A 27,946-nucleotide genomic window follows, 5' to 3' on the forward strand; every position below is an offset into this window, starting at 1 on the left:
CCAAAAGTATATATCATCAGGTCACACCGAGGGATAAACCACAGAAACTCAACAGCACGGAAATATGCCTGCTCCCCTCCCAATAGTGCTTCTCTGACCCAGATAAGGCCCCTGCTCCCCCCTCAACAGATCTGGAGATAAGGCCCTAATGAAAGCCCTGCCACCCTGGCTACCCCTACAGCTTATTACCCTCCCACGATCTGGCTCTGCTTACTCACCCCTCACCCGTCACTCAGCCTCCCCACCTCCAGGGGAGGGCCTCCTTTTATTTTTTTGGCCCCACAGCATGACACACGGGATCTTAGTTCTGCAACCAAGGATCAAACCTGTGTCCTGTGGACACCGAGGAACCTGTGTCTGGTCTGGGCATGACCACAGACCAGTTGAAGCAAGTGCAGCCAGCACTAAACAGGGTCATGAGACATGGCCTGAAGTCTCCTGCTGTCCTGGCCATCCTCACTGGACCTTGTCCCTCCACAGAAAGGTGGTGCCTCAGGCTGGCACTGTGCACCGCTGAGACCACTCCTGCCCGACCTGCCTCCCCAGTGAGCTGCCATCTGCTGACTCCTTTTCTCCAGCACAAGGCCTCTCACCCTGCTTCTGAGGGCTCTGGGACCCTTGATGGTGGCAGAAAACAGAAACTTGCCTCCAGACCTGTTTGCCTCCGAACCATGCAATGTGTGCCCTGATCCTCTCAAACGACTTTCTCATAACTATTAAAATTTTTTAAATTTTATTTATTTTTGGCTGTGCTGGGTCTTCATTGCTTTGCATGGGCTTTCTCCAGTTGCAGCGAGCAGGGGCTACTCTAATTGCGGTGCTCTGGCTGTGCTCCTGCTGTGGAGCAATGGCTCTAAGTGCACGGGCTTCAGTAGGCGCAACCCACTTGGTAGTTACTGCTTGCGGGCTCTAGAGCACAGGCTCAGTAGTTAATGGCTCACGGGCTTAGTTGCTCTGTGGCATGTGGAATCTTCCGGACCAGGGATCGAACCCATGTCCCCTGCATGGGCAGGCAGATTCTCATTCACTGAGTCACCAGAGAAGCCCATAATCATTTAATATCCAGCCCTTAGGAGGGTTAGGATTAGAGTTAGGGTCTGGCCCCACCAGGTCAAGAGCTTTCCCAGAGTTGAGCTTGTTGGAAACAGCCATCTGAACAGAATTTTTCCAGAGTGGGACAGCATTTTTCACCGGGACTCTGGAAGGTCAGGGTTTGGAGGAAACTGCTAGGAGCCTGGTGGGGAAGAAGCAGGTGATGCTGGGGTGGGGCTGAGGTGGGTGGGGAAGGAGAGTGTGCTGAGGGCCTGCCTTTCCCTGGGCGGGCGAGTCCCAACAGCAGGCAGACAGGTGAGGCTGACCCGACAGGTTCCTGAGGCCGGGGGCAAAGGGGTGGAGCATGGCTCTGACATAGGGTGACAACAGGCCCGGGGCCCTGCCACACAGGGCAGGCGGGGCTGGCAGGCAGGCCTGCTGGGATATTCTTCCTGCCGTGGCCAGCCCAGGGTGCAGGCCATGGAGCCCGCTGGAGGGTGACAGGAGCCAGTGGGTGGGTGTGTTCGGAGGCCCGGGGCCAGGGGGCCTGGGGGCCCAGGGCATGGCCGGGCCCCTGAGGAGCCGGGTGGATGAGCTGAAGCGACCCTGGTGGCGGGAGAGCTCCCCGCTGGTGCTGCAGCACAGCGAGGCGGCCCGGCTGGCGGCCGACGCCCTCCTGGAGCGGGGTGAGGATGCCTACCTGCGGGTCATCTCCGAGGAGCGGGAGCTGCCCTTCCTGAGTGCCCTGGACATGGACTACATGACCAGCCATGCGCGCGGGGGCCCAGAGCTCGGCGAGGCCCAGGGACCCGAGGCCTTGGGGCCTGACCGCCTCAGCCTGCACTCTGAAGTCACCTCTGGCACTTACTTCCCCCTGGCCTCCGACATAGACCCTCCAGACCTGGACCTGGGTTGGCCTGAGGTGCCACATGCCACGGGCTTCAGCCCCACGCAGGCTGTGGTCCACTTCCAGCGGGACAAAGCCAAGAGCATCAAGGATCTTCTGCGTTTCCTCTTCAGCCAGGCCCGCACGGTAAGGACCCCATCTCTTCAGACACCCATTTCACAGATGTGGGAACTGAGGCCCAGGGAGGGAAAGGGACCAGCACGCAAGGCCGCCCAGCAGCTTGGGGCAGCACTGGGACAAGAACCTCTGTGCCCTATCAGATCACAAGCTCCTAAAGGTTTTATTTACCTTGGTAATCCTTTGGCGGGGCTTCCCTGGTGGCAGAGATGGTAAAGAATCTGCCTGCAATGCGGGAGACCTGGGTTCGATCCCTGGGTTGGGAAGATCCCCTGGCGGAGGGAAAGACAACCCACTCCAATATTCTTGCCTGGGAAATCCCATGGGCGGAGGAGGCTGATGGGGTACAGTCCATGGGGTCGCAAAAGAGTCAGACACGACTGAGTGACTAAGCACAGCACAGCACAATCCCTTGGCACTCAGGGACATTATGGATAAGCTTAGAACAGGGGATGGGCCTCAGAGATACCATAAACACCCAGAAAACAGGTGCAAAGGGGTGCTCATTGCAGAGAGGGATCCTCTCTCTTCTGGGGGAGAGGGTCCATGGCTTCCATCAGATTCTCAGAAAGGTCTATGATCCTAAGACAAAGAGCCCCAACCTCAGTGAGCATCTGAGCCACTCCCTTTACTTACGGAGGAGGAAACTGAGGCCACAGAGGGGATGATACTTACTCAGGGAGGTCCAGTCCATTGGTGAAATGGAGCCAGGGCTCAGGTAGAGGAAAGAGGTCTAGACTCAGGCCCCAAGACCCAGGCATAGCCCTGACGTATGGCCCCAACCACGCCTTGCCCCTTGTGAAGTGGCTCCACTGGCCTGAATCAGGGGAAGGGGCACTGGAGCCTGGGCCTCCACTTGGCCTTGAGGGCTGGGCTTTTAGCTCTGCACCCAAAGGAAGGAGGAGAGGAAGCTGCTGGGCTTAGGGATGGGGAACAGGGGCTAAGGAGAAAGGGAAACGGGGGAGGGCAGGTAGGGGTGCTAGCGTTGGGAAGGCTGTAGCCACAGACTAGCACAGCCTCACTCCTGGAGCCCAGACCACTGACTCAGGAGGCAAGGGGTTGAATCAGATGATCCCAGGCAGGGTTTGAGGCAGGTTGGCCCTGGTGCCCTGGCTAGGGGAGCAGCCTGCAGGGAACCCACTGCAGATGTTAGCAGCCAGGATGCTGGGACCTACCGCGACCTCTAGAGCCTCCCTGGCAAGTCTCCCTATGCCCCAGGCAGGGGAGGGCAGGGCCTGATTGGCAGCGGGAATGGGGTTATTAGTGAGTGGCTGCTGTCATCACTTCTGCCCCTTTGATCTTTCTTGCTTGTCCGCCCCCCCAATCCCCATCACCATTCCTGGCCAGACCTGTGCCATGGACCAGGGCATCCCTCAATGTTTTGATTCCTCGCATCTAGACCCTCTGCCTCTGGGCCAGGAGCCAGGCTTCCACTCTGGGCTGTCACTGACTCTCAGTGACCTTAGGAAGTGCTTCCTCTCCCCATGGCCCAAGGTCCTTGTTTCTTAAGGAAGCAGCAGGAAAGGATCATTTACTGAGCTTCAGTTGCATGTTGAGGCTTTTCACATTTGATTCTCCATAACTCAGAGAGGTAGCTATCATTATCTCCATTTAGCAGATGAGGAAGTCGAGGCACCCAGAGGTGAAGGAACTCGCCCAAGGCTGTGTCACTAGGAAGCAGCAGAGTGCGGGTTTGAACCCAGTTCTGTCTGGCCCCAGAACTGGAGTGCTTTGCTCTGCACTGGCTGCCTCTCAACCTGGAGAACTGGGAGGGGAGGTTCTCACAGCAGACAGCGAGCAGGAAACTTGGTCCCAGTTGGTGTGGGTGGCAAAGGTCACAGCAGCCTCTGCAGCTTCACAGAGGAACAGGTGGGTCTGGCAAAGGGCACCAAAGACCCCGGTCACTTCCTGCAGCTCTGATCTGTGACAAGGGAGCCTCAGAGTCACAGAGTGACAGCTGGAGCCAGTAGGGGGTAGTGTGACGTGCTGGCCTGGGAACTGGGGGCTGGGTTCTGCTTCTGACTCTTTCCCTCTCTGGGCATCAGTCATTACCTGTGTAGAGGAGACCTTCAGACTAGTGCAGTTGATCCATGGACCTCTTTGAGATTCTGACAACAAACAATCTGTCCTTAGAAAAATGCACACAAAACTTTCAAACATCCAATAAAAAAAAAACAACAACACACAAACCCACAAACCTTTCAAACAGCCTTCTGGGCTTCAAGACAGTGAAACCTCCCTCTTTCTAAGTCAAGAAGCCCCGGGCTGGGTCACCACTAAGAGCCCTCCCAGTTCAGATGGTCTCGCAGGCTCTGGCCGCCTGCTTTTCAGTCCAGTGCCTGTTTCCTGGAATCTAGCCCCTGCCCCCGGGCTGGGCAGTGCCCCCGGGCAGGGCTGAGCTCCCCCTCCCTCCCCAGGTGGTGGCTGTCGTGATGGACATATTCACTGACATGGAGCTTCTGTGTGACCTCATGGAGGCCTCGGGCCGGCGCGGTGTCCCCGTCTACCTGCTCCTGGCCCAGGAGCACCTGAGGCACTTCCTGGAGATGTGCTACAAGATGGACCTCAACGGAGGGCACCTGCCGGTCAGCGAGGGATGGGGCAGGAGCCGGGGCACGGGTGGGGTGGTCCATGAGCTCTGGGAGCCAATGGGAGGGGGGCCGGGTTCTCTTAGCTCTTTCTGGTCAGAGACTCCATGGGATTTAGACATGGCTTGAGCCCCGATCTCTCAAGGTCACCCCCAACCCCCTTCCCTCCTTGGCTCAGAACATGCGTGTACGGAGCATGTGTGGGGACACATATTGCAGCAAGGCAGGCCGCCGCTTCACGGGGCAGGCCCTGGAGAAGTTCGTCATCATCGACTGTGAGCAGGTGGTGGCGGGCAGCTACAGGTGAGTGAGTGGGATTGGGGGGTGCACGGGGTGCACCTGGGGCTGGCCATGGGTTGGTGAGGCTGCCTGGGAGCTGGCAGCTTTGAATTGCCCTTCTTTCATCCGTCCTTTCCAGCCGCCTAATGTCAGGCATGGTGCAGGGCCCAGCGGCCTGTGTGGGGAGCGAGAGAGCCCTGGGCTGGGCCCTGGAGAAACTCATTCTGTAGAAGGATTACTTTAATGCTCCAGCACAGAAAACGTTGTTGTTGTTTAGTTGCCAAGTTGCGTCCGACTCTTTGCGACCCCATAGACTGTAGCCCGCCAGGCTGCTCTGTCCACAGGCTTCTCCAGGCAAGGATACTGGAGTGGGTTGCTATTTCCTTCTCTGGGGGAATCTTCCTGACCCAGGGATTGAACCCGTGTCTCCTGTCTTGGCAGGCGAATTCTTTACTGCTGAGCCACCGGGGGAGCCTGGAAAATACTGGTGTTGGCCAAAAAGTTTCATTCAGGCTTTCTTGTACTATTCTACGGAAAAACCTGAATGAACTTTCTGGTCAACCAATAACTCTTGCACCTTGGAACTGGAGGGACTTCAGGGAACCTAGCCCTCAGTCCATTTTACAGATGGGGAAGTTGAGGCCATAACAGGAAACCGTGTGTCCAAGTCCACTAAACCGAGCAGCACAGACTCTGGAGTCGGAGCTCTGCCCTTCACTTGGGCCCACGGTGGTGGTGGTGGTGGTGATTTTGTCTTCCTCCCCTGGTTGTGACTCCCGCCTGGTCCCAAGGGCCTGCACTTTGCCTCCTGACCCCGACTCTCTGTCCCCAGCTTCACCTGGCTTTGCAGCCAGGCCCACACGAGCATGGTGCTGCAGCTGAGGGGCCGCATTGTGGAAGACTTTGACCGGGAGTTTCGCTGTCTTTATGCCGAGTCCCGGCCAGTGGAGGGATTCTGTGGAGGTGAAGATCCCCCAACTCCCAGAGCTCCGTGCCCTCCCCCCGTTGCCTTGGCTTTTGGGCCAGGAGTCCCCAGCACCACATCCTCATCACCCTCCAGCACCAGCCTCAGCAGCATCAAACGTTCACCTCGCATGGGCCAATCGTACCTCGCTCTGCCAGGAGGCGGTGACCACACTGACATGGGTGTGGGGTCCTCATCCCCCGGCCCTACCCGCTGTGAGGCTGATGGCCAGCCATCCCTGCAACGCCAGCTGTCAGATCCTAACCATGGCCCTCTGCTAGGGCCCTACAGGGCCAACCTGAGCAAGCTGGGGGCATCCCCCTGGTGCCAGTCTTCCCCTGCCCTCAACCACAATAGCACCAGCCCCGTGACCCTGGCAGGGGGGTCACCTCTGCTTGCTTGCTCTCGCCCTCTCCTCCCCTTTCCCTGGAATGTCTCAGCTCTGCCCAGGTTCCCAGAGAATGGAGTCCCAGGAAGCCAGGAGCCTAGCCCCTCACGGGGCCGCTGGGTACCCAGCACAGCCCTTGAGACACTGGAGGAGAACAAGGCATCTCTGAGTCAGAGCCATGGCCATCTGGATCTCCTTGTTCCCTTCCCCAGAGCACAAGAAGCAGGAGGCTCTGATTTGGGGATGGCCCGCAACTCAGGCTCTCTTTGGCCTGGTGAGCAGGCCCGAGAGGACAGGAGGTTGGCCCCAAATCAGAGATACAACCGACTGGATTTCCTGCCCCAGGCTCAGGATGCCAGGGGAGCCCCTGAGTCAGGCTCACCCAAGGTTGGCAATTGGACCCCAGAGGACAAGAGACTGTCCGCAAACCACAGCCATAGCCAACTGGACCTCCTGGTGCAGTTCCCCCAGGCTGGGGGCTCCAGAGTGCCTCCTGAAGCCAACTCCCCGGCCAGGGCTGGCAAGCAGGGTCCAGATGAACGACGGCAGACCCTGGGCCACAGCCAGCTGGACCTCATCACAAAGTTTGGTCCATTCCGGGGTGAGGGGCCTGGGCCCAGTGAACTCCCTAGGCCGAGCCCTGCTCGAAAGGCTGGAGTGGACTTGGGGGAGGAGAAGCGGCGGACGCTGGGCCACAGCCAGCTGGACCTCATCACCAAGTATCATCAGTTGCAGGGCACCAGGCAGGGACCTGAGCCCGGCCTCTCCGGGGGCCCCGCGGGTGGCCAGCGCAACGGCAACAGCAATGGCCTGTCTGAGGATGAGAAACGGCGGACCCTGGGCCATAGCAAACTGGACCTCATCACTAAGTACAACAAGTCCAAGTTCAAGTTGCTCCGAAGCCGCTTTGAGACCTAGTTGTGCTTCCAGAAAGGGACATGTCTGTCTTCACCTACTGTGACCAGATTTGTTCAGGTCCCAGACTCTGGGGAGGAAGCTCGGTAGGAACTGTATGAGGAGAGGGATCTAGAAACCCCGTTAGACATTCCCTGGGCTCGGGATTCTTGTACATATATGCACATGCACGCACATGGGAAAATGGAATTTATAGTTACCGGGCACCTGCCACTGTCACTGTGCTGGGCCCTCCATACCGGTTACTTCTCATCATTCATCCTCACTCACAATATCCTACAAGATAGATTCTGGTAGGGATACAATTCTAGGACCACACATATCGTCTTCCCTATAATATAAATATGGAAGCTGAGACCTAGTGAGTTTGATGACTTGCTTGGAATCAGGTTCAAGTGACTGACAGGGGCTCAGATCTTTATTTCTTAAGATTGTGTTTTTGCACAGACGGGATACACAATATCAATAGTTCCCATGTCCTCATACACACAAAATCCATATATCACAGAGGTGCCCCAAATACCTGCACAATGTACAATGCATGCTGACAAGGTTCACACCCACAGACACGGTCCATGTGATAAACCAGAACACTCAGGATTCTAGTTATAGATACTCAATAAATGTCACTTGGCTAAATGAATCCAGTACACATTCAGTGCACACTGCAGACCCCTCAGGACCCACAGACTATAAATATGCACTTAACCACACACACACACACACACACACACACACATTCATGGGCATGCATGTACCATCCAATAACTTTTTCTACCTAAAGCTGTGTATCCAGTCCTGTGCTGGACACGCAACAGGGCTCCCAGTCCCTGGAAAACAAGGATTCAGTGCATAAATCATTGGTGTTTCTAATGAAAGGCTAACCAGTGACAGAAGCTGGTAGAGAATGAAGGCCAGAGAGTGGTGGTGATGATGGAGTGGTAAGAAAAGTTTCTTAGAGGAGGCAGCCTTTGAGTCAAACCTTGAAAGGTGGGAAGGACTTGGATAGATGGAGGTGAGATTTAGAGGAATTCCTGGGAGAGGGAACCAGGAGAAGAGAGACCAGGGAGAAGACTGAGGGAGTGGGTCTGAGATGAACTGCGGAGGATGGAGAGGACACGGATACTCAGACTCTAACACACACAATCATCTTGCTTAGTGTTACCAGAAGTATAGGCTGTCAGATGTGGGTCCATCTCCTGAGCTGCAGCCTGCCTGGGAGTGTATTTGTGATACAAATCAATAAAAGCAGACAAGCTCTGACCCAGGGGCTGCCTGGTGTATTCTGAGAAGGCCGAGTTATGACTATGAAGGTGAGGGACACGGGAAAGGCACCATTCGGGCCTTTACCTGGAGGAAAGTGGATGGGGGTGGTAGGGGGTGGGGTAGGAAAGGGGTTCCAAGCTTCCCTCTGCTCTGACAGTGACATCCTGAGAGACCCTGGGGCTTTTGTTCAAAGTGTGGGCCAAGTTCATCCAAGAGAGAGAGCATGTCTCTTGACTGCCACCCTCTGTGGGTGGGGTGGCATGGGGGCAGAAATTGGCTTGCTGAGTGTGATCAAGCCTGTGCAAAGGGCACAAGTGGAAGCCATCAGCCCCCAGACCCTTGCCCACTCTGGACGACCCCCCGCTTCCCGCCCCCCGACACTCTGCTTCATCCACCGTCCTCTCCAATACCTTCCTCAGTACGATGATTTCCTTTACTTCTCTGGCTGTGACTCCTCCTCCGGCCTCTGTCACGTCTCACTTCTCCCTAATGGACACCTTCTCCATGAATGACCTCATCCACCCCAGGCTTTGGCCCCACATCTCAGCCCTTCAGTCTCCCCTGGGCTCCAGATTCGGCCTGGAAATCTGTCCCGTACCTTACTCTGTCCCTCGCCTCCCCGACACCTTCTCTTCCTCCCCAGCCTTAACTTCAATAAATGTATCTCCAGCATCAACCCATCTTTGGCGAGACATCCTGGCTCCTCCGTTCTGATACCTCACATCCAACCAGCACAGGTCTCCGTCAGTTGTTCTTCCTACAAAGCTCCCGATTGAATGAATGAATAACAGAAGGAATGAGAAGCTTGCTGGAGGCGGGGCCAGGAGGGGGTCTGGACCGGATCAGTTGCAACCATAGAGTCCGTGCAGGGGTTGGGAGCTAGAGTGGCCGCATGCGTGGAGGCGTGCGCCGCGCTCTGTCGGAAATCCCCTAGGGTGGAGGCGGAAACGGAAACCTACCGAGGGGAGAGGAGGGCTGTGCGGCGTGTGGAGCTTGCGTTTACCTGGTGAGCGGTTGTGGCTGGACACCGGAAGGCTCAGCTCGGGGCGCCCTGAGTCGTGAGGGGTGGGGGCCGGGGGATTCGGGACCAGAGAGTCTGGATGGGCGCGGTGGGCGGGACCTGAGGGCTGAGGGCCGAGTGGGGCGGGGTTGCGGTGGGGCTGATGCGCAGAGGCCGGGGGACGGTGACCCGGACCCGGCGACGAGGCCGAGGCACCCAGTCCCGGGAGAGGATCCACAAGCCCTGAACTGCAGTCCCACAACCCCTAGGCCTCATGGCGGTCCGTGCGTCGTTCGAGAACAACTGCGAGATCGGCTGCTTTGCCAAACTTACCAACTCCTACTGCCTGGTGGCCATCGGAGGGTCGGAGAACTTCTACAGGTGCCGTGGGAGCCCCGGGCCCGCGGGCAATGTGTGGGCGGGTGGCGGGTAGAGGTCCTTGGAGTCGGGCTCCGGCAGAGTGAGGAGGGGTCGGGCCCCTTAGCCCCGTGATCATTGAGTCCATGTCCCTACAGTGTGTTCGAGGGCGAGCTTGCTGGTACCATCCCCGTAGTGCACGCGTCCATCGCCGGCTGCCGCATCATCGGGCGCATGTGTGTGGGTAAGCCAGCTGAAAGCCGCCGAGGGAGGGAGTGGAGCCTCCCAGCACCTTTAATCTTACCTCTAGAAGGGACCCGGAGGACCCAGGGATTTCTAGGCTTTCATCGATCATCTCCAGCGACTACAGAATCTCTCAGTTTCTGTGCCGGACCTGGTCTAAGTGTCAACAGATCAGGGACAACCTCTGGCAAAGGTTTCTGGATCATTGTAATCAAAACGTTAAGGGCTTTCACTTTTACACTTGTTTCAGTCCTTCTTCACTGAAGACCCTGGGAGGTAGGAATTACTGGCCTATTTTGACTGATGAGGAAGCTGAAAATCAAAGAACCCAGGTTCCACACCTAGTGTGAGGCAAGATTGGATTGTCTTCTCTCCCTCCCTGGCCACTGACTCTGGTCGATTGCTTTCTCTTTCTGAGGGTCCGTTTCTACCTCTAAAAAGTGACAAGCTAAGATTCTGGGGCATCCTGTGCAGTTAACCTATTTAAAGCTTAAGTTCTATTTACCAGGTACCCTTATATCCATCAGCACTGTTGACTCTGGCCAGTGGTCCGTCCTTTGAACTGGCTCCATTTTTCTTTACTGCACCCCTTATTTGTAGTTCTGCTCAAATAGGAGTTTTTCCTTTATTTTTTATTGTAAGCCTGATGATCTTGGACTCTGAGTGTTTCTTATTCAGGCAGAACTCTTATCTCTGGACTTGGTGATCTTTGGACTTGAAGCTAGTTCTTAGGTAATAAGAGAGAACTTAGCCTGATCATTGGTGTGTTGTTTTTTTTTTTTCTTTAAAGGTTGGGAGAAACTCACAGTTCAGAAGTTCATAGTTGTGTCCTTGCAGAGTTAGGCAGAGGTTTAGTCATTGTTGTCACAATGTAACTATAGTTCATTCATGTTGCTGTGTATTCGGTTTTGTGTAAATGTACCACAATGTATTCATTCATTCTGTTGACATTGGGTATTTGGGGTAGTTTTCAGTTTGATCTATTATGAGTAGTGCTGCTATGTTCCTTAGTGAACAAATGTATGTATTTCTGTTGGATATATAATATCTGGGAGAATAATGGCTGGGTATCCAATGTAATAGATGATGTCACATAAGTATCTGAAGTTGTTGCCCAATTTGCACTCCTATTCGTTGCTCCATATATCTTTGCCAACCCTTGGTGTTGATGTGCTTTTTAAGAATTTAGCCGTCTGGTACGTATGAAGTGTTACCTCAGTGTTTAAGTAGCAAAATATACAACTAATGCCCAAGAGCCCTTCCTTTTGGTCCTGGTCATCCCTGGTGGATGATCGTGAATTGGGCAGGATGTTTGGGACAGACCCCTAGGCCATCTCTGCCCTGCCCAGTGGAACTCCTGGTTCCCTGGGTGCTGAGTGGCTCAGTGGTTTGGAGGACTGGGATCTGGATCTAAAGCTCTCCTGGGGAAGCTCCCTGGACTGGGTTGTATCTTCAGGCCCCAGCGCTCAGCAGGTGTCTTGTGAATTTACAGTTCATCCTTACACAACCTGCCCTAATTTGGGTCTCTCCAGGGAACAGGCATGGTCTCCTGGTGCCCAACAACACCACTGACCAGGAGCTGCAGCACATTCGCAACTGCCTCCCAGACAGCGTGCAGATCCGGCGGGTGGAGGAACGGCTCTCAGCCCTGGGCAATGTCACCACCTGCAACGACTACGTGGCCTTAGTCCACCCAGACCTGGACAGGGTGAGGCAGCCCAGTTTAGCCCAAGAGTCGCAGGATATTGGCCTAGTCAGTGGTTAGCCACTGTTCTTGCCTATCAGGCAGGAATTGGGGCTATCTCTTGTGGTTTCTCTTTACACCTGGGCTCCAGCAGTTCAGGCACTGGTTGGAAGAGTGAATAGAGGCCTTTCGTGATGTGACCAGCTAGGGAAAATAAGCTAGGGAGTGCATTAATCCTCTCTCTATTAATCAGGGAGATTGACTCATACAGTCTTGCAGCCAGGGCTGGAGAGAAGATTGACAGTTGAACTCTTGCCTGTGGGTTAGAGGGAAAGAAGGTGATGTGGAGACCAGCCTCTGGCTCTTCAGGGCATGCATGGCTTTGTAGCTGGCCTTGACTCTGCTCCAAGCTGTATTCCCTTCTTTTTCTGGGTGAAGCTTCCATATGCAGCTGCATAGCAGAGGAATGAGCTTAGGGAATCACACCCTGGGTGGGTCTGGGTGTGGAGGCCCTGGGTACTTTGATCTGCTTGTTCTGGGTGCTGAGCACAGTACTTTTGGCTAACAGGAAACAGAAGAAATCCTGGCTGATGTGCTAAAGGTGGAAGTCTTCAGACAGACAGTGGCTGACCAGGTGCTGGTAGGAAGCTACTGTGTTTTCAGCAACCAAGGAGGGCTGGTACATCCCAAGACTTCAATTGAAGACCAGGATGAGCTGTCTTCTCTCCTTCAGGTCCCCCTTGTGGTAAGCAGTCATGTTCTCTGACCTCTGTTTTCTGCTGGAGCAGATCCCTTTGCCCAGTATTTAGGAATCAGGGTTATTACCTGTCGCAGTTGGGGTTGAGGCTGTGGGTCAGAGACCAGGGATTGGGGAGAGTCCTCGTGACTTGGGCTGTTGGTGTCATGATCCACACTGAACCATCCTTTGGCAGGCGGGCACTGTGAACCGAGGCAGCGAGGTGATTGCTGCTGGGATGGTGGTGAACGACTGGTGTGCCTTCTGTGGCCTGGACACGACCAGCACAGAGCTGTCGGTGGTGGAGAGTGTCTTCAAGCTGAACGAAGCCCAGCCTAGCACCATTGCTACCAGCATGCGGGATTCCCTCATTGACAGGTATCTGAGCCTTTCTTCTATTGAGGGAAGCCGGACTATAATGGGAGCCACACTGTTCATACCTGTAGGTTCTCCTTTGTGAGGCTACATCCACACAGTGCTGAGTAGGCACGGGGTATAGTCCGCAAGCATTGCCTGAGTATCTGCCCATCTCCATGTTTGAGGACGTTGACTCAGTGTATCCCTTCTCTAGGCTGTCTTGCTTTATTGCTGACCACCTTCTTTTATAGTTTTTAATCTGCCTGTGTGTTGGTGTACCCAGCCAGCAGCCTGAGACAGGAAGAATCTTTTTATTGAGGGAAGAAGGGAAGGCTGCTTTGGTCCCTAAGGAACTTGGGGGTGGATGTGGCGAGTGCGTCTGAATCACTGTCATCTGTACTTTAGTGGGTTTAAATCAAAAATGGGTTCTGAGAGATTTTGGAGTGTTAGGCTCTAGAATCTCCTTCTTTGGAAGAGCATCAGGTGCTGGATGTTTAGTACCCCCTCCCCCGCCTTTTGTGGCTCTGGAGGCTCCCATGAGACACTTAACTGGAGTCCAGGAACTTTTTGGGAAGACAAATCAATCAGCCTGGGCTTTAGGGAATGAGTAGGTAATTGAATATGCAGAGATAGGGTGGGGAAGTGTGGAGGGTGTGAAGGGGAAAGGTTTTATCCCAAGGGTTGAGGACTCTGAATGCCCATGTCAAGAAATTTTTACTATAGTAGGTGTTTTGACCTCTGTTCTCTGTTGGGATGCTTATTAATGTAGATTCTTGACCAAATCCTCATTCCCTCAGTTTGGCGTAGGACCCAGCCACGTGTCAGTAATCTTTTCTGGGTGATTCTAATGAGGGCAGTTTGGAGACCACACTGACAAACTGCTCTCAGCACTGGAGAGCAGTTGGAAAGGTCTGAACAGGAAAATGGTACCAGTGGTTTTGTCATTTGTTTAACAACTTTTATTTTTATTATTTTTTTTCAACTTTTATTTTTTAATACCTAGTATGTATCAGACAATAATGATGTGGTCATGAATAAAATATACCGTCCCTCCCCTTTTGGAACATTGACCCTCATAAAGAAAACAGTACTTCCACAATTAACCATTTAATTAAAGAACAAAACAGAAACTTTTTAGCAACTGAGAACAGAAAGAAATTTCTGTAACCTAATAATTCAGGTCAGTTCAGTTAAGTTGCTTAGTTGTGTCCAACTCTTTGCGACCCCATGGACTGCGGCCTGCCAGGCTTCCCCGTCCATCACCAACTCCTGGAGCTTGCTCAAACTCATGTCCATCGAGTCGGTGATGCCCTCCAACCATCTCATCCTCTGTCGTCCCCTGCTCCTCCTGCCTTCAATCTTTCCCAGCATCAGGGTCTTTTCCAATGAGTCAGTTCTTTGCATCAGGTGGCCAAAGTTTTGGAGTTTCAGCTGCATCCTGATAATCGTTACCTACTAAAAAAAGCTACAGCAATGTTGTATTTAATGGAAACACTTCAGAAACTGCCAGGCAGAACTGCGTACAGGCAGCAGCACCAGTCAGCATTGTAGTTACTATTTTTAAAAAATGGGTATTGATAAAGAAGAGACAAAACTCATTAGCCTCCTTTGGCTTTGAACCTGTTGAGTTTGAGGTGCCCATGAGACCTCACAAGGACGGTGTCAGATAAGGGATTAAAACTGTGTACTTCAGGCAATTCCCTGGAAGCCCAGTGGTTAGGACTCACTGCTTTCACTGATGAAGGCCTAGGTTCAGTCCCTGGTCAGGGAACCAAGATCCTGTAAGCTGTGAGGTGCAGCCAAAAAACAAACAAACACGTACTTCACTTTTACAATCATGCAGATGATTATCACCTCCAGGAACAATGTTCTGGCCCCAGTCCTGCCACTAGAGGATTTGTGACCTAGTCGTGTCTCTTTTCCCTCTCTGAGCACCCCCCTTCCCTTGTCTAATTTAGTCTGTTGGACTTGACCTGTGAGGCTCTGATTATGATCAGCAATTTGAATAAGTTATTTTGAGTTCACCTGCTTGAGTGGAGGAGTTACTTTTCCTTTTTAAGCATTGAGAGTTCTGGACTGGATCATAATTATGGGAGCAGTGGAATCTGGAAGGGGCTCTTCAGGGCAGAGCTGCAACAGAGGTCCTGGGGTGAGGGTGGAGGCACGCACCTTAAGCATGGAGGGTGAGCTGTGCTCTGAAGCACCTACTGACAAGACTCCTTCCTCTCTCTCCAGCCTCACCTGAGTCACCCTCCATACTGGTCCTGGCTCCGACTTGGGCTCCCTCTGTGTTACACCCAGTCTGTCCTGAATGCTGGCTGGGCGGTGGCAGAGAACTCACCTGGACTCGTGGCTGTATGCCCAGCCTTTCTTCATCTGTGCCCATCTCCTGAATCTATAGTTACTGCAAAAATGTGCCACATCATGCTGGCTGGCTGGTCCTATGGCTTCTGGCTGAGAGCTCTGTTGTCTGTTCCACCCCATTAAAGGGCAGCTTCCTCTGGCCATTCTGAATGTGTTATTTGGGGGTTTCAACCTGTACTCAGCCCTCTCATCATTGTTCCGGGGGGAAGGTGGAGTAGGATGCACACACCCCATAGTTTTACATGCCCCCCATCATTAGTTTCGTCCCAGGGCAAGAGAAAGAAACACTCCACTATACTCCCGTTTTTCCCACTTCAGCCTCATCCTTTTGGCTTCAAAGAATGAGTCTGTTTCAGCTCTCCCCTGCGCCAGTGTGAGGATCCTGAAGGGCTTTGGGGCACCTGGCCACATGTCCTCTTTGACCTGCAATAGTGGGTGGAGGTTGTTGGCCTGGCTGCTAGGTGCCCTGGACAGTCTTAGACTCATCTCCCGCCCTTTGCCTTAGGGCCTTGGGTTCGTGTGGAGCCAGGCTTGGAGAGGCGTGGGTAGTTGGGGCGGATCCCATCGTCACCGAGTTGCTCGCGGGGCGGGGCCCCGGGACTTGGGGGCAGGTTTGGCCTGTTGCTGGTGGGTGGGGCCGGGTATGTTGGGCCCCGCCCCTGCGTCCTGGAACCTTCCCAGGCGCTTAGGGGGCGTGGTTCGTGCGCCGTGACGTCAGGACGCCAGTGCCTCCAGACGCCGCTGCACTGGCAAGCGGGGAGCGGAGACCCGGTCTGGGAGCGTTCCGACCAGCGGCGCCGGCGTTGCGAGGTGAGGGGCGGGCCCCAGAGGGGCGGGGCGGGGCCGGGGTGGCCTGCGGCCGGCCCTACACCTGACGGGCCTCTCCTCCTGCAGAATATGGGCGCTCAGCTGAGTGGTGGCCAGGGCTCCACGGAGCCGACGCAGCCCCAGCCGCAGCCCCAACCCCAGCCTGCGGCGCCGGAGGGCCCTGCTCGGCCCCGGCCAGAGCCCAGCCCCTGGGGGCCACTGGACGACGTGCGCTTCCTCATCGCCTGCACCTCCTGGTACTGACTCGCCGCCCTCCGCAGTTGGCGCCCGCCATCTCCTGTCGTCCGGTCCGCGTCTCCTGGTCGGGCCCTTGACTCTCCCCACCTTCGCCCACCCTGGAGGCGCGCGGAGAGTCGGGGAGCTCGAGGGGGACTGGAAGGAAGCCTCCTCCGCAGCCTCGCCTCGGGGCGCCATCTTTCCTCCAGCCCCTCCCGCTACCCTGGATTTGTTCGCTTCTTAACCTGCACCCAGACTAGCTCAGACCTTCGTGTTCTTGCCCACCCCACAGTTTCTCCGGCCGTCTGGTTCCTGGGGCAGCCTTCCCGTCAGTGGTTTCCAGAACCAGGTCAGGACTCTTGGTAAGAAGACCCCAAGGCTACAGACCCCACCTCACCTCATTTTTCCCTATCACCAAGAACTGGGCTTTTGTCCTGGTCACAGCATCTTGTGTCTTGACTTCAGAAAAGATCTTGCCGCGGTGAACCTGCCCATCCATACCTCTCCTGGGAGAGGCGCCATCCTGGGTGGCCACCCTGGCATTATCCGGTTGTATCGCAGGGACCCAGTCACACAGGGCCTCCAGGGCCAGCCTTTTGGAGAGAAAGGGCATCTGATTTTGGGGGCTGGCAGATGAGATGTGTGGGGCAGCTCCCAGACACCCCAAAGCATCCTGTCTCCCAGAAGCTTCTTTGGGCCACTCAGAACCTGATCCCTTCCGACAGCCCAGGGAAATGACACACTCTGTATTTTTGTTTTATTTAGAAATGATTTAAAAAACATTATACAAAGGCTGATCAGTTTAAAATGTGACTGACACTGAAATGCTGTGATGTCCCCCAGACTGAGGGGAAGCTGGGCTCCGGGGTCCCCAGTGCTTTGCCCCTCTGTCTGTCTGCCCTGTCCTGGGATGATGGACAAACAGATGACCCCAGGGCAGGAGAATCCATGACTGGAAGCCTCCAGGCTGAGCCGTCTCTGGGCCTGGCCCTGCGTCCCTCACATCTGCAGCCTGGGCTGCCTGCCTCCATCTCCCACTCTTTCTCAGCTGATCTCAGTAGTACCAGGAGCCAGTGGGGAGCCTGGGGGGCCTAGAGCTTTCGCGAAGTGAGAGCACCAACCTGAGGAGTGGAGAGGGACCAGGGAAGGGGGAAGGGAGGCTGAGGAAAGATGGATAAAAGAGACACTTCTGATCTCATCTTGGACCCTGGAGGGATCCAAAGGTGGGGACCCAATGCCCAGCAAGCCCACTAAATGGCCTGGGCAAGTAACAGCCTCTCTGTGCTTTGTTTGAGGGCACAGTGAGAGTTATCCTTGGCCTCCCAAGGACTTGATGAGTTACATGTGAGTGGACAGAGGTGAGCTAATAAAGTGCTTTGCAAAGTATAAAACACTGTACAAACCTATGAATCACTAATATCTCCGCAGTTGTTCCCCACCCGCCCCAGGGAGCCCGCCCTTGACCAAAATGAGAAAAAAAAAACAAGGATGATGATGGAACACAGTGGACCCATACAGGTGTCTCTGGGACAAGAGAGATTTGCTCAAGATGGCTCCCAGAGGCCCTGTCTGCTACAGGTTAAGCAGACCCAAAGCTCAGAGGCCCTGCCAGCACCCCCAGAGACCCTGCCAGCACCCCCAGAGACTGACATCTCCTCTTGGATTTGGCAGAGAGCCCGTGGACATCATTGAGCCCATTGGTCCTGCCTCTGGCTTCTTAGTGACAAGCAGGTCTGCCTCTTCCTGGGTTGATGTGAGGCAAGCTGAGCCCTAGGAATTCCTGCCAGAGACAGTGAAGGGCGGGCCCCTAGACTTGGGGCTGTTACCAGTTATGGGTGCCCTTTTCCAAACAGCAGTGCAGGGTGGTGGGCCCAGAGAGCTGGGTTAGCAGGGGCCAAGCTCATGGTATAAACACTGCTTCTGGGCTGAGAAATTGAGTTGGTCTCAGGGCACCTAGGGGTGCGGGCTCTGAGCATTTCAGAAGATGGCCCTGGGCCCCTTCCCCCATGGTCATGAGAGTGTTGGCTGTCTCACCTAACCAATCAGGCTGAGCTCTCAGGCCACAGGCGACAGGCTAGAGCAGGGCAGGGGCTTGGGGGATGGTGAGAGAGATGGGAGAGTAGAGGACAGCTACAAACTTAGATCAACCTCCAGAGAGGGTCAGCTCCTGCTCCCACCCTGTAGCCTCATTAGCAGGGCCCGGCTTCTGGGGTGTCGGGGCACTGGAGTGACCTTAACAGCACCTTGGTCCTTATCGCTGGGGGGAGGGCTGGCCTTGCCAAGACAGTCACCTCTAATTCACCTAAAGCCTCAAGCAGCCTTTGCAAAATGGGACTTTAAACAATAGTGACAGGACATTGAAATATTCACGACGTGACAGCTGGGTGCTTGTCAGACCCAGCTGGGCCACAGCCCTGCCTGCAGCATGTGACCCTAAATTCTGGGTCTCAGAGGAGACCCTGACGTGTGGAGCAGGTTTCCTGAGGGATCTGCTGTGGCCAGCAGGGGAAACCCAGGCTTGTTGCCCACTGTGTCGGTGGCAGGGGTCCTGTAGCCGTGGAGGACAGTGGGAGTGGGGTGGGGGGACATCTGACCAGCAGGTGTTGGCAAAGGGGGACCAGGACTGGTGGCATCTCCCAGATGGGGTCGAGAGCTGTGCTGGCTTCCCACAGAAGGTGCTGGGTCCAGCCAGGTACAGCGCTGTGGTGCCTCATGGGTACCACGGGGCACAGTGACCACAGGGCCTCCTCCTGGCATGGGCCCTGCCTCCTGAAGGGGCCTGGCCTGTTCCCTGGAGTAGGGAGCAGTTACCCAGGACAGAAGGCTGGCAGCTGGTCACCAGGCACCCACCCTGGGGCACAGCCGCCATCACTCCCTGTCCCATGCTCAGCCCAGGCCAATGCACCACCACTTCAGCTACGTGACCCCTGGCCTAGGGCCCTGCTGGCCCCAGTGGGCAGTGGCCAGAGCTGCCCCTCAGACCCTGGTGAGGAAGGGCCTGGCCGGCCAGACCAAGCGGACCAAGAGGGCTCTGGGCTGCTCACACCCACTCCTGGACCGGCCGCTTATAGTAGGTGACAGGCTGAGGGCCCGCCTTGTTCTTGAACTGGAAGATGGTGTAGACGAGCACCAGGATGCAGAGGGACAGGATGCAGGGTATGACCACGGCCACCGCGTTGACGGAGCCCGGCACGTCATCGATGGTCACCATGATGTCCACGTCGTCCTGGGGCGGCCTCCGCTCCTTGCGCCGCTCCGCCTCCTTCTGGTTGCAGCCCATCCAGTCCCGCAGGATGTTGCGCGGGTAGCCTGGCTCCACGCTCAGCTTCTGGTTGTCAAACTTCCAGTAGTCCCGGCCCTTGTAGAAGTAGGTGTAATCTGCAGAAACACGGCCCAGCATCACCATCCCAGACACTTGCCTGCACCTGCTCTGGGCCAGCATGAAAAGGCACAGGGGCCGTGGCAGTGTGGAGGAGGGGGTACCTCTCCCACCCTGGAGGAGCCCATGAGCAGCTCTGAAAGCGGGGGTGGGCACATGCGGTGGTGGGAACAGCGTGATAGAATACCTGGAGTGCCTGGCACACCCCACAGAGGGTGTGGCTGGGCAGGGAGTATGACCTGCCCAGCTGCAGAGGCACCCAGACCTGGATCAACCCGCCCTGTCATCTCAGAGGTGCTGGGAAGCCACTGAGGGGCTTTAGGTAGAACTGGTGAGTTCACTGTGTGTTTCCTAAACAAGGAGCGTTCTCAGCCTGGGGTCTCAGCCCTGTTGTACTATGTCCATACCCCCTCATGCCCCCCACCCCCACGTGGGTCAGATGAAACCCCCACTCAGGGCTTGGACAGCGCTGCCTCCACAGATAGCTCCAGGGCTGCACCCGCTCCTGCCTAAGCCAGGGGGGACAAGGAGCCAGAATTCTCTTGTCGACAGTGGACAGCACCTCTTGGTAATTAACATGCCTTTTTGGGGGCTTGGCACACGTGACTTCACAGATTGCAGGGTCGCTGAGACCCTGCTGGGGGAGGGGATGGAAGGAAAGGAGGCAGCAGGGCTTGGCAGCCACCACAAGGCTCCCTGCAGCAGCCTTATCGGCTGAGCCAGTCCTGACGGAAAGCAACTCACGTTCTCCCATTGGCCAGCTCCTCACCCTGGCTGGGACTTTCATTGGCTAAGGTTCCTGATGTCACCTGTCTCTGAGGCTCCCCCGAAGAGTTAGGCCACGTGTGTAAAGCATCAGCTACACCCCGTTAGCCCCTGGCTATCTTACCAGAGACGTCTCCTTGGAGAGCCCTTCCTGACAGCCCTTTCTCACAAGGCCCTCTGCTCAGGTGCTCCCTCCCAAGTGCTTTCCCTTACTGCCTTTGTTGCCACCTTACTTTGTTTTTTTGCCTCTAGGCTGGGAGCCAGAGATGCAACGCACATCTCATTCCAAGCTCTATCTCCAGCCCTCCCACACAACCTGGCTCTCAGTAATTACTGTGGAGTGAATGAATGCCTCCTGTCATTCCATAAAAACTAAAACATCCTAAACAAGATGACGATAATGATAACAGCTAAAACTTATGTGGCATGGGCCAGCTGCTCTACGTAATTTATCTTCATCCTCACAAAGCTCTGTGAAGTAGGAACCATTATTATCCCCATTTTATAGGTGAAGAAACTTAAGTGCTACGCCCAAACTCATATTGAGTAGTGGGGGTGGTATATGAAACCAGCCAGGTTGGCTCCAGAGTCTGCTTTTGACCAGATGAATGGAGATGAATCCAACATTCATGGATACGTGCTCAGCACCTGGCAAGTCCCAGCCCCTCTTCTTTTTGGTTGTGCCTTACAGCTTGTGGGGTCTGAGTACCCCAACCAGGGATTGAACCCAGGCCCTTGGCATTGAAGTACAGAGCCCTAACCACTGGACTACCATGGCATTCCCTCAGTCCTTCTTCTTGACAAGCTAGTAGGGAGAGAGGCTCTGAGTCAGCCTGCCACCCAGGAGAAGCTTAGAAAATATCTCATACATTTAAAAAAAAAAAAGCTTCTCTCTGTTATCTTCAAGCCCTGTGAAAAAGCCCTTTGGATCACCACATCCATCATTTCAGATCTGATAACTCAAGGCACACCGAGAGTACTCCGGAGGACCTCTGCTTGAGAAATGCTGCCTGAGGGAATGAAGTCGGTCTATGAAAACCTCTCTCAGTTGTGAATGATACCCGAAGATGAGAAACTGTGACTTGGCAGCTGTTAAGAGAAGATTAAGTGACTGTGTGAATGTGGGTTGATATGAGGCGGTTGTCTTTGCCACCTGGTGATATTTCTCAAAGCTGGATACCATGAGAGTACGCCTCCCGTGGGCAGACCCCGATGAGACCTACGCTAAAGCAGATCCCCCCAAACCCGGCCGGGTTCGTACGTACATCCTTCCTTGCTGATGAAGGCCCCTTGGGGAGCCTGGGGGATGCCCTTCCACACGGTGATGGGCTTGGGGTAGCCAGGGTCCGTGGCCCGCCGCTCCTCGCTGTAGCGCCAGTACCGCTCGCCTTTGAAGAAGTAGGTCTTGCCCACAGGTTCCCAGCGCAGAGCCGTGTCAATGCCTTCTCGGGGCAGACAGCTGCCCAGCTCCCCCAGGCTGTGGGGGTACCCAGGCTCCACCGTCACCTCCTTAAACACCCAGTACTTGTCACCTGTGGCCAAGAAGAGCCCAGGATTAACTCTCCACAGTCGTTCAATGCCGGAGCTTGTGGCTAGATCCACTTGCCCACCATCTACTGGGACCAAAGTCATTCATGAAGCCAGTGTCAAGGGGAAACAGCCCTAGGCCTGCTTGATCCCCATGGCGGGGGAGGCTGGGGCCCCTTGGCCCAGGCAGAGCTTAGAGGGCAAGAAGCTGGAATCGAGAGTCGGATCCTGGGCAACTCGCCCCACGCTGCCCCGGCTCTGGGCCCCACCCTCTTTTTGATTCATGTGACTCCTTTCTCCTTTCTGGGTGACCTCAGCCTCTCCTGGCTTCACACATGCACAAGTGCTCACCTTCTACCAGTGACACCCAGCTCTGGGGCTGTGGCCCATGGCCGCTCTCCCAGTGGACCTGGGCCCCAGGCCCAAGACCCTGATTGCCCACCGACCTCTGGGAATTTCCAGGTCTGCTTCCAGAGTTCCTCATCTCCACCACGAGGGCTCCCTCCCTCACCACCTCTCTGCCCTGCAGCGTCCCCAAGAAGGTGGCATCCCCGGTCCTCTTTCCTCCTCCTCTCAGCACTCAGCCTCTTGCAAGGCCTTATTACATCTGACCTCACTGCTCCTCCCGGCACGAGCCTTAGCGACATCTCCCTCCTCAACTCCAGCAACATCCCGAATTCTAGAAATGGCCTCTCACCTGTGCCCCGATTGCCACCTGCCCTCTGGCTCTCTCCTGCTCACAGATGAAGAGTGCATGCCAGCACTGACCTAATGGATCGAGACCACAGTCTGGCTGGGCAACCAGGGCTCTCCCCTAAACTACCTTTCCAGGCATGGCTCTCGCGTGGCACTCCATGGCCATCCAGTGGGTTTTCTAAAGGACTTGAACTACTCCTTTGGCCATGCTCTTCCGTCCCCTTGGAATGCTTCCCTCGCTTCTCACTACCTGTACCTTATCCTTCTGAGGCCTGGTCAAGTCAAGATAACCGAAGTGAAACAACCCAGCACAAGCTGGGTGAGCCGGACAACTAGCTCCCCTCCCGCATTCCCTGACCTCTCCAGCCTGCGCGCCCCATCCCTCCAGGCTGTTACAGAGCTCATGCGGTGGCCTCCCGTGGAGCATGGATGCCCTGCATTTGTCCACCATCCTCTACCCTGTGTGGGTGAGGCTTGTCACCCACCAACTCTGGCACATAGAAACCCTCAACGGTCACTCCCTGACTTAATTGCCCTGCCTGCAGGGTCCGTCCTGTCAGATGTCAGTGTTACGGCTAGAAAGACCCTTGCAGGAGATCCACCCTCACCCCCCGCACCACCCCCGCCCCATCTTGCCTCTTCAAAGGTAGAGAAAGGGCGTCCCGAAAAGGAAAGGGAACTGTCCCACCCCTCCGCGCAGACCATGTTACCTTTGAAGAAGACAAATCTTCCATCTGCCCTTTCATAGGCTGCGTCTATGCGGGCAGGCAGGCCCTTCCAGAACTGCTCGATCTGCATGGGGTAGCCCTCCTGCACCCGGTTATTGCGCAGGCGCCAGAACCAGCGATCCTGGGGGTTAAGATGAGGAAAGAAAGAGGCATAGCCTTTAAATCCAGTGATCTCAGCCCTGGGACTCGGGCCCCAACAACCCAACACCTTCCCCTGGTCCCCCCCTTGCCAGCCTCCATGAAATCTGTCCATTTACTGCATCTAAATTTCGGAGCCCATTGACGAAGCCAGGATGCTCATCACCTCTCTTCAATAAGGCACCCAATGGTTCTTGTTGCCCAAGGGGCCGCGAGACAGAGCTGGCGGACAGGCCTTGGGGGAAGAGGAGGCAGCATGGAGGAGCTGGAAAGGATGATGCGGTGCCTGGGTTGACCACAGGAGGACAGAGGAGAGTTACAGACATCAGAGGGGCCCTTCCCGAGGCTGGGCAGCAGGGGGCGCTCACTGATGCCAGGCAGAGTGCCCGCCTCATGGCTGGCTCCAGCTGGCAAGCAGGGCAGGGACCATGGGAAGCAAGCTGTGGAAATTCCCCCAAGCCCTGGCTGTGAATTCAGGTTCATCCTCTTACAGTTGCATGACCTGGGGCTCAGTACTTGAAGAGCCTCACCTGCACAGTGCTGTGCTGTCGATAGTTGTGTCCTACTCTTTGCGACCCCTTGGACTGTAGCCCACCAGGCTCCTCTGTCCATGGGATTCTCTAGGCAAAAATACTGGAGTGGGTTGCCATGCCCTCCTCCAGGGGATCTTCCCAACCCAGGGGTCAAACTCAGATCTCCCGCATTGCAGGCAGATTCTTTGCCATCTGAGCCAGGAAATGATGAAGGGAAAGATGAGAGGTTATAGGTGGAGTGCCTAGAACAGTACAGGGCACACAGCTGATGCTGATTAATTGGTAGCTCAACAGGCCAAGTGTGGAAAAAAGCCCTCCTCCACACACTGGTGCCTGGTCCCACTGCAGTCCGGGTTGGTAGGCACTCTGGGCGAGGCCTGTAACTTCCCAGGGCCTCAGTTTTCTTATGTGTCAATGGGAATGATAAAACCTAGACTTGCCTAAGAATCATTCAGCTGGAGGATCCAAGGGTACAGAAAAATGAACACGATAAATGAAAGATGGTTCAAAAGCTAGAGAAGATTTGCTTTTTTAAGGTGTTTTACAAAGGACTTTCACATCCAGCTTTTTAAGCCTTATTTTGACTTTCACAACTCCTGTTAAGTAGATCTGAGATAGACAGAGTCTTAATGAAGGCCTAGTAACTTCCTTTGAGCCTCACAGTCAGAGCAGGACTTGGGTGGACCTCTGTTGCCTGATTCTTGGTCAGAGCTCAAAGCTTACTGGGGAGAATCCACAAGGGGGGTGGGGTGGGGCAGCCCTCCACAATCCCCCGGTGTGCTGGAGACACACTGCCCAGACCCCCGTCAGTGGAGGGCTTCTGGTCCTGGGGGCTGGGAGTGTGGTCAGTAGGCAGTTTTCATCTGTCAGCCTCTCTGGGGATGGCCTCAGCTCCAGAGAGCTCCCCCAAGGTCATGGCCTCCTTTGTCCAAGGACTGAATAAAGTTCCAGCCATTTGGGTCCCAAGTAGGACAACTCCGACAGGCTGTTCTAGTTCCAGAGCTCTCTGTGGGGGTGGCCAGGTCTGCAGTGGGCCTATTAGTATTGTTGGTTGCTCAGTAGTCTCTGTGATCCCATGGACTAAAGCCCACCAGGCTCCTCTGTCCATGGGATTCTCCAGGCAAGAATACTGAAGTGGGTTGCCATTTCCTTCTGCAGGGGGATCGCCCCGACCCAGGGATCAAACTCGGGTGTCCTGCATTGCAGGCAGATTCTTTACCATCTGAGCCACCAGGGAAGCCACTCCAGTGGGCCTGCTGCTGCTGCTAAGTCACTTCAGTCGTGTCCGACTCTGTGTGACCCCAAAGACGGAAGCCCACCAGGCTCCCCCATCCATGGGATTTTCTAGGCAAGAACACTGGAGTGGGTTGCCATTTCCTTCTCCAATGTGTGAAAGTGAAAAGTGAAAGTGAAGTCGCTCAGTCGTGTCCGACCCTTAGTGACCCCACGGACTGCAGCCCACCAGGCTCCTCCAGCCTAGTTGCTACTCATTAAAGTCTTCTCCTCCTGCCCCGCCAGGCCTCCCTCTCCTCCTTCCCACAGATGTGGGTCCCAAAGGTGCGTCCTAGTCAAAATCCTGCATCCAAGGACTACCCTGGCAGAAGTGGTTAAGACTTTGCCTTGCAATGTAGAGGGCACAGGTTTGATCACTGGCTGGGGAACTGGGACCCATGTGCCTCGGGGTCAAAAGGCCAAAACATATAACAGAAGCAATATTATAACAAATCCAACAAAGACTTTTAAATGGTCCACATCAAAATAATCTAAAAAAAAAAATCCTGCATCCCAAACACTGTCCCAGAGTCGGCTTCCCTGACAACCCAACTGCAACACAGGAGCAGGCCGCCACCCTGTCAGCCTATGGCTAGAGAGACCGGAGCAGGACGTAACTTGGCCAGCTTTCTGTCAGGGGCGCCTCAGAACCATCCTCTCGGCCCTGCCGGGACCAGAGACAGACTCAGCCACGGCTGCACCAGCCCCTACTCCAAGCTGCTGTCATCACAGCCACGACTTGTGGGATCTGCATACACCCTTCATTAGAACAAATGACTCCCCCAGCTCTCAGGGGGAGAAACCGAGATCCAGACAATGGATGTGACTTGCTCAGAGTCACAGACCAGAGGCCAGTCTCCAGCACTTTCTCCCCAGTGTTGACCCCTGGGAAGGGGCAGGCTCACCCAACTTCCCCGCTCCCTCTTGAAAACATAGTCCACTGACCCAGCAGCACCAGGAAGAGACCCTGTGTCCTGGCTGCTGGACTTGCTCCCATCCATCTGGGCTCCCCAAAAGGCCTAATCCCAGAGCAGCTGTTCTCTCCCACCCACGGTGGGGGAAGGGGTGGGAGGGGAGCACTGAGGTCCTACCTTAAACACAAACATCTCGCCCCGGAAGAGGGCCACCGTGTTGAAGTTGCCGTCACAGATGTTGGGTTTGGTGCCCGGTGTGGCTGGCCGGTCCCCGAGGGGTGGCCGCGGGGGCCTGGGCTGGCGCTCATGCTTCCTCTCGGACGGTGAGTGGATCCTGCGGACCGGCAGCGTGGGGAGTGGCCTGGTGGGCTCCAGGGGCTCAGCCGGGGGTCCTGGAGAGAGGAGCTGCATCTTAGGCTGGGGGCAGCTGTCCCCTGTCCCCCACTGCTGTTTCCTCCGCGTCACCCAGGCGGTGTGAGATAGGCCTGTCACACCTCCTCCTCCTATCCTGTCCCCCCTCCCCACTGTTTACTGCCCCAGTCTTTCAGAAAATAGATGAAAACGGCCGTTAAATGGGAACGCTCTTCTTCTCACCCCCCTAAGCTGGGATCTTCTGTTTCTTCTCTCCTGTTATGAGACAGTAGGTGTCCCTTCTTGGGCTCAATGTCCCCTTCCCGCCCTGCCTGCTCCCCTCTCTTCACCCTGCTCCAGTATGGCCTCTGCCCCGTCACCCGTGGAAACTCTTGTCAAGATCACCCATGACCTCCATGTTGCCAAATCTGACAGTTACTTGACTCAAACTTTGATGTCCATATGAATCATCCAGGGGTCTTGATAAAAATGCAGATTGGGATTCAAGAGTATCTGGGTGGGGGGACCTGCCATTCTGCATTTCTTCAAGCTCTCAGGTGAGGCCAAAGTTGCTGGTCTGAGGCCCACACCTTGAGTAGCAAGATCATAGACATGCTTTCCTTAAAACACTCTTCTCTCTTTTCCAGAACCCTGCACTCTCTTGGTTTTCCTTCTGCCTCTGTGGACTGTTCCGGCTTTGTCTCCTTTGCTGGCAGCCTTTCCTCATCCACTCTGCTCTACGGGTCAGCATAGCCCTGGGCCCTCTTCTCATCTCTGTGTTTTGGTCCCTAGGTGCTTCTCAATTTAGGCTGCAAGGATTAGGATTACCTGGAAAACTTTGAAAACCCTGATGTTCAGAAGCCACCCCAGACCAGTTAAAATCAAATCTCTGGGGGTGAAGCCTGGGTAACTGTATTTTTTAAAACTCAAGTCCCAAGATGATTCCAATGGGAGGCCAAGTTGCGAATCACTGCCCTCTGTCATCTCTTCTAGGTTCACGGCTGTAAAGACCCTTGATGTTAGAGCTGACCCATAGGATGTTCTGTGATGACATAAACGTTCTATATCTGCACTGTCTTGTATAGCAGCCTCTAGCCACGTGCGGCTGTTGAGCACTTGAAATGACTGACTAGTTATTAGCGTGGCAGAGGAACTGAAATATTAATTTTATTTAATTCTAATGAATATGAATTTAAATAGCCACATGTGGCTAGTGGCTACCATATTGAACACCAAAGATCCCAAATCAATATCCCAGCCCAGATCTCTGAGAGATAGGAGTCAATCCCATTGCTCTGTGATTACAAAAGCCAGAAACCTTGGCGTAATCCGTGTCCCCTCACCCCCATGCCTACTCTATCAGCAAATATGGTCCATTTTATTTTCAAAACAACTTGCCGTC

The 27,946-nt window shown here is 55.0% G+C and overlaps 4 protein-coding genes across 4 annotated transcripts in view; 3 read left to right on the top strand and 1 right to left on the bottom strand.

Moving 5' to 3' along the window:
• The first annotated feature begins 1,431 nt into the window (after positions 1-1,431).
• On the top strand, positions 1,432-9,138 carry SACK1C (scaffolding CK1 anchoring protein C). Its single transcript, XM_055436288.2, has 4 exons — positions 1,432-2,065; positions 4,474-4,641; positions 4,823-4,947; positions 5,756-9,138. Exons 1-4 carry the CDS (start codon positions 1,595-1,597, stop codon positions 7,191-7,193), a joined length of 2,202 nt encoding a protein of 733 aa, XP_055292263.2. The 5' UTR covers positions 1,432-1,594; the 3' UTR covers positions 7,194-9,138.
• A 293-nt stretch (positions 9,139-9,431) lies between these two features.
• EIF6 (eukaryotic translation initiation factor 6) lies at positions 9,432-15,338 on the top strand. The gene is made up of 7 exons (XM_055436299.2): positions 9,432-9,462; positions 9,726-9,837; positions 9,972-10,057; positions 11,589-11,764; positions 12,309-12,485; positions 12,673-12,854; positions 15,069-15,338. The coding sequence occupies exons 2-7, from the start codon at positions 9,731-9,733 to the stop codon at positions 15,076-15,078; spliced, it is 738 nt and encodes a 245-aa protein (XP_055292274.1). The 5' UTR covers positions 9,432-9,462; positions 9,726-9,730; the 3' UTR covers positions 15,079-15,338.
• A 128-nt stretch (positions 15,339-15,466) lies between these two features.
• Positions 15,467-19,362, top strand: MMP24OS (MMP24 opposite strand). The gene is made up of 2 exons (XM_088843838.1): positions 15,467-16,007; positions 16,092-19,362. Exon 2 carries the CDS (start codon positions 16,095-16,097, stop codon positions 16,266-16,268), a length of 174 nt encoding a protein of 57 aa, XP_088699964.1. The 5' UTR covers positions 15,467-16,007; positions 16,092-16,094; the 3' UTR covers positions 16,269-19,362.
• The window catches only part of MMP24 (matrix metallopeptidase 24), a 48,628-nt gene continuing 39,963 nt past the window's right edge, over positions 19,282-27,946 (bottom strand). The window contains exons 6-9 of the mRNA XM_055436276.2: positions 26,371-26,585; positions 23,319-23,457; positions 21,651-21,917; positions 19,282-19,619 (exon numbers count right to left, since the gene is read on the bottom strand). Of these exons, the coding sequence (XP_055292251.2) occupies positions 19,282-19,619; positions 21,651-21,917; positions 23,319-23,457; positions 26,371-26,585 (959 nt within the window). The remainder of the gene's footprint in view (positions 19,620-21,650; positions 21,918-23,318; positions 23,458-26,370; positions 26,586-27,946) is intronic.

The sequence above is a fragment of the Moschus berezovskii genome, chromosome 15 (genome assembly GCF_049115385.1).
Source record: "Moschus berezovskii isolate FMDL1 chromosome 15, NW_MosBer_1.0, whole genome shotgun sequence".
In the NCBI taxonomy this organism is placed as follows: Eukaryota; Metazoa; Chordata; class Mammalia; order Artiodactyla; family Moschidae; genus Moschus; species Moschus berezovskii.

What these genes read in the sequence shown, in the direction of transcription:
- SACK1C (XM_055436288.2), top strand. Translation starts at nt 1,595, where the DNA reads ATGGCCGGGCCCCTGAGGAGCCGGGTGGATGAGCTGAAGCGACCCTGG. An exon ending in TCAACGGAGGGCACCTGCCG is followed by an intron (nt 4,642 to 4,822) that starts GTCAGCGAGGGA and finishes TCCTTGGCTCAG; the next exon opens with AACATGCGTGTACGGAGCAT. An exon ending in GTGGTGGCGGGCAGCTACAG is followed by an intron (nt 4,948 to 5,755) that starts GTGAGTGAGTGG and finishes CTCTGTCCCCAG; the next exon opens with CTTCACCTGGCTTTGCAGCC.
- EIF6 (XM_055436299.2), top strand. Translation starts at nt 9,731, where the DNA reads ATGGCGGTCCGTGCGTCGTTCGAGAACAACTGCGAGATCGGCTGCTTT. An exon ending in CATCGGGCGCATGTGTGTGG is followed by an intron (nt 10,058 to 11,588) that starts GTAAGCCAGCTG and finishes GGGTCTCTCCAG; the next exon opens with GGAACAGGCATGGTCTCCTG. An exon ending in TCCTTCAGGTCCCCCTTGTG is followed by an intron (nt 12,486 to 12,672) that starts GTAAGCAGTCAT and finishes ATCCTTTGGCAG; the next exon opens with GCGGGCACTGTGAACCGAGG.
- MMP24OS (XM_088843838.1), top strand. Translation starts at nt 16,095, where the DNA reads ATGGGCGCTCAGCTGAGTGGTGGCCAGGGCTCCACGGAGCCGACGCAG.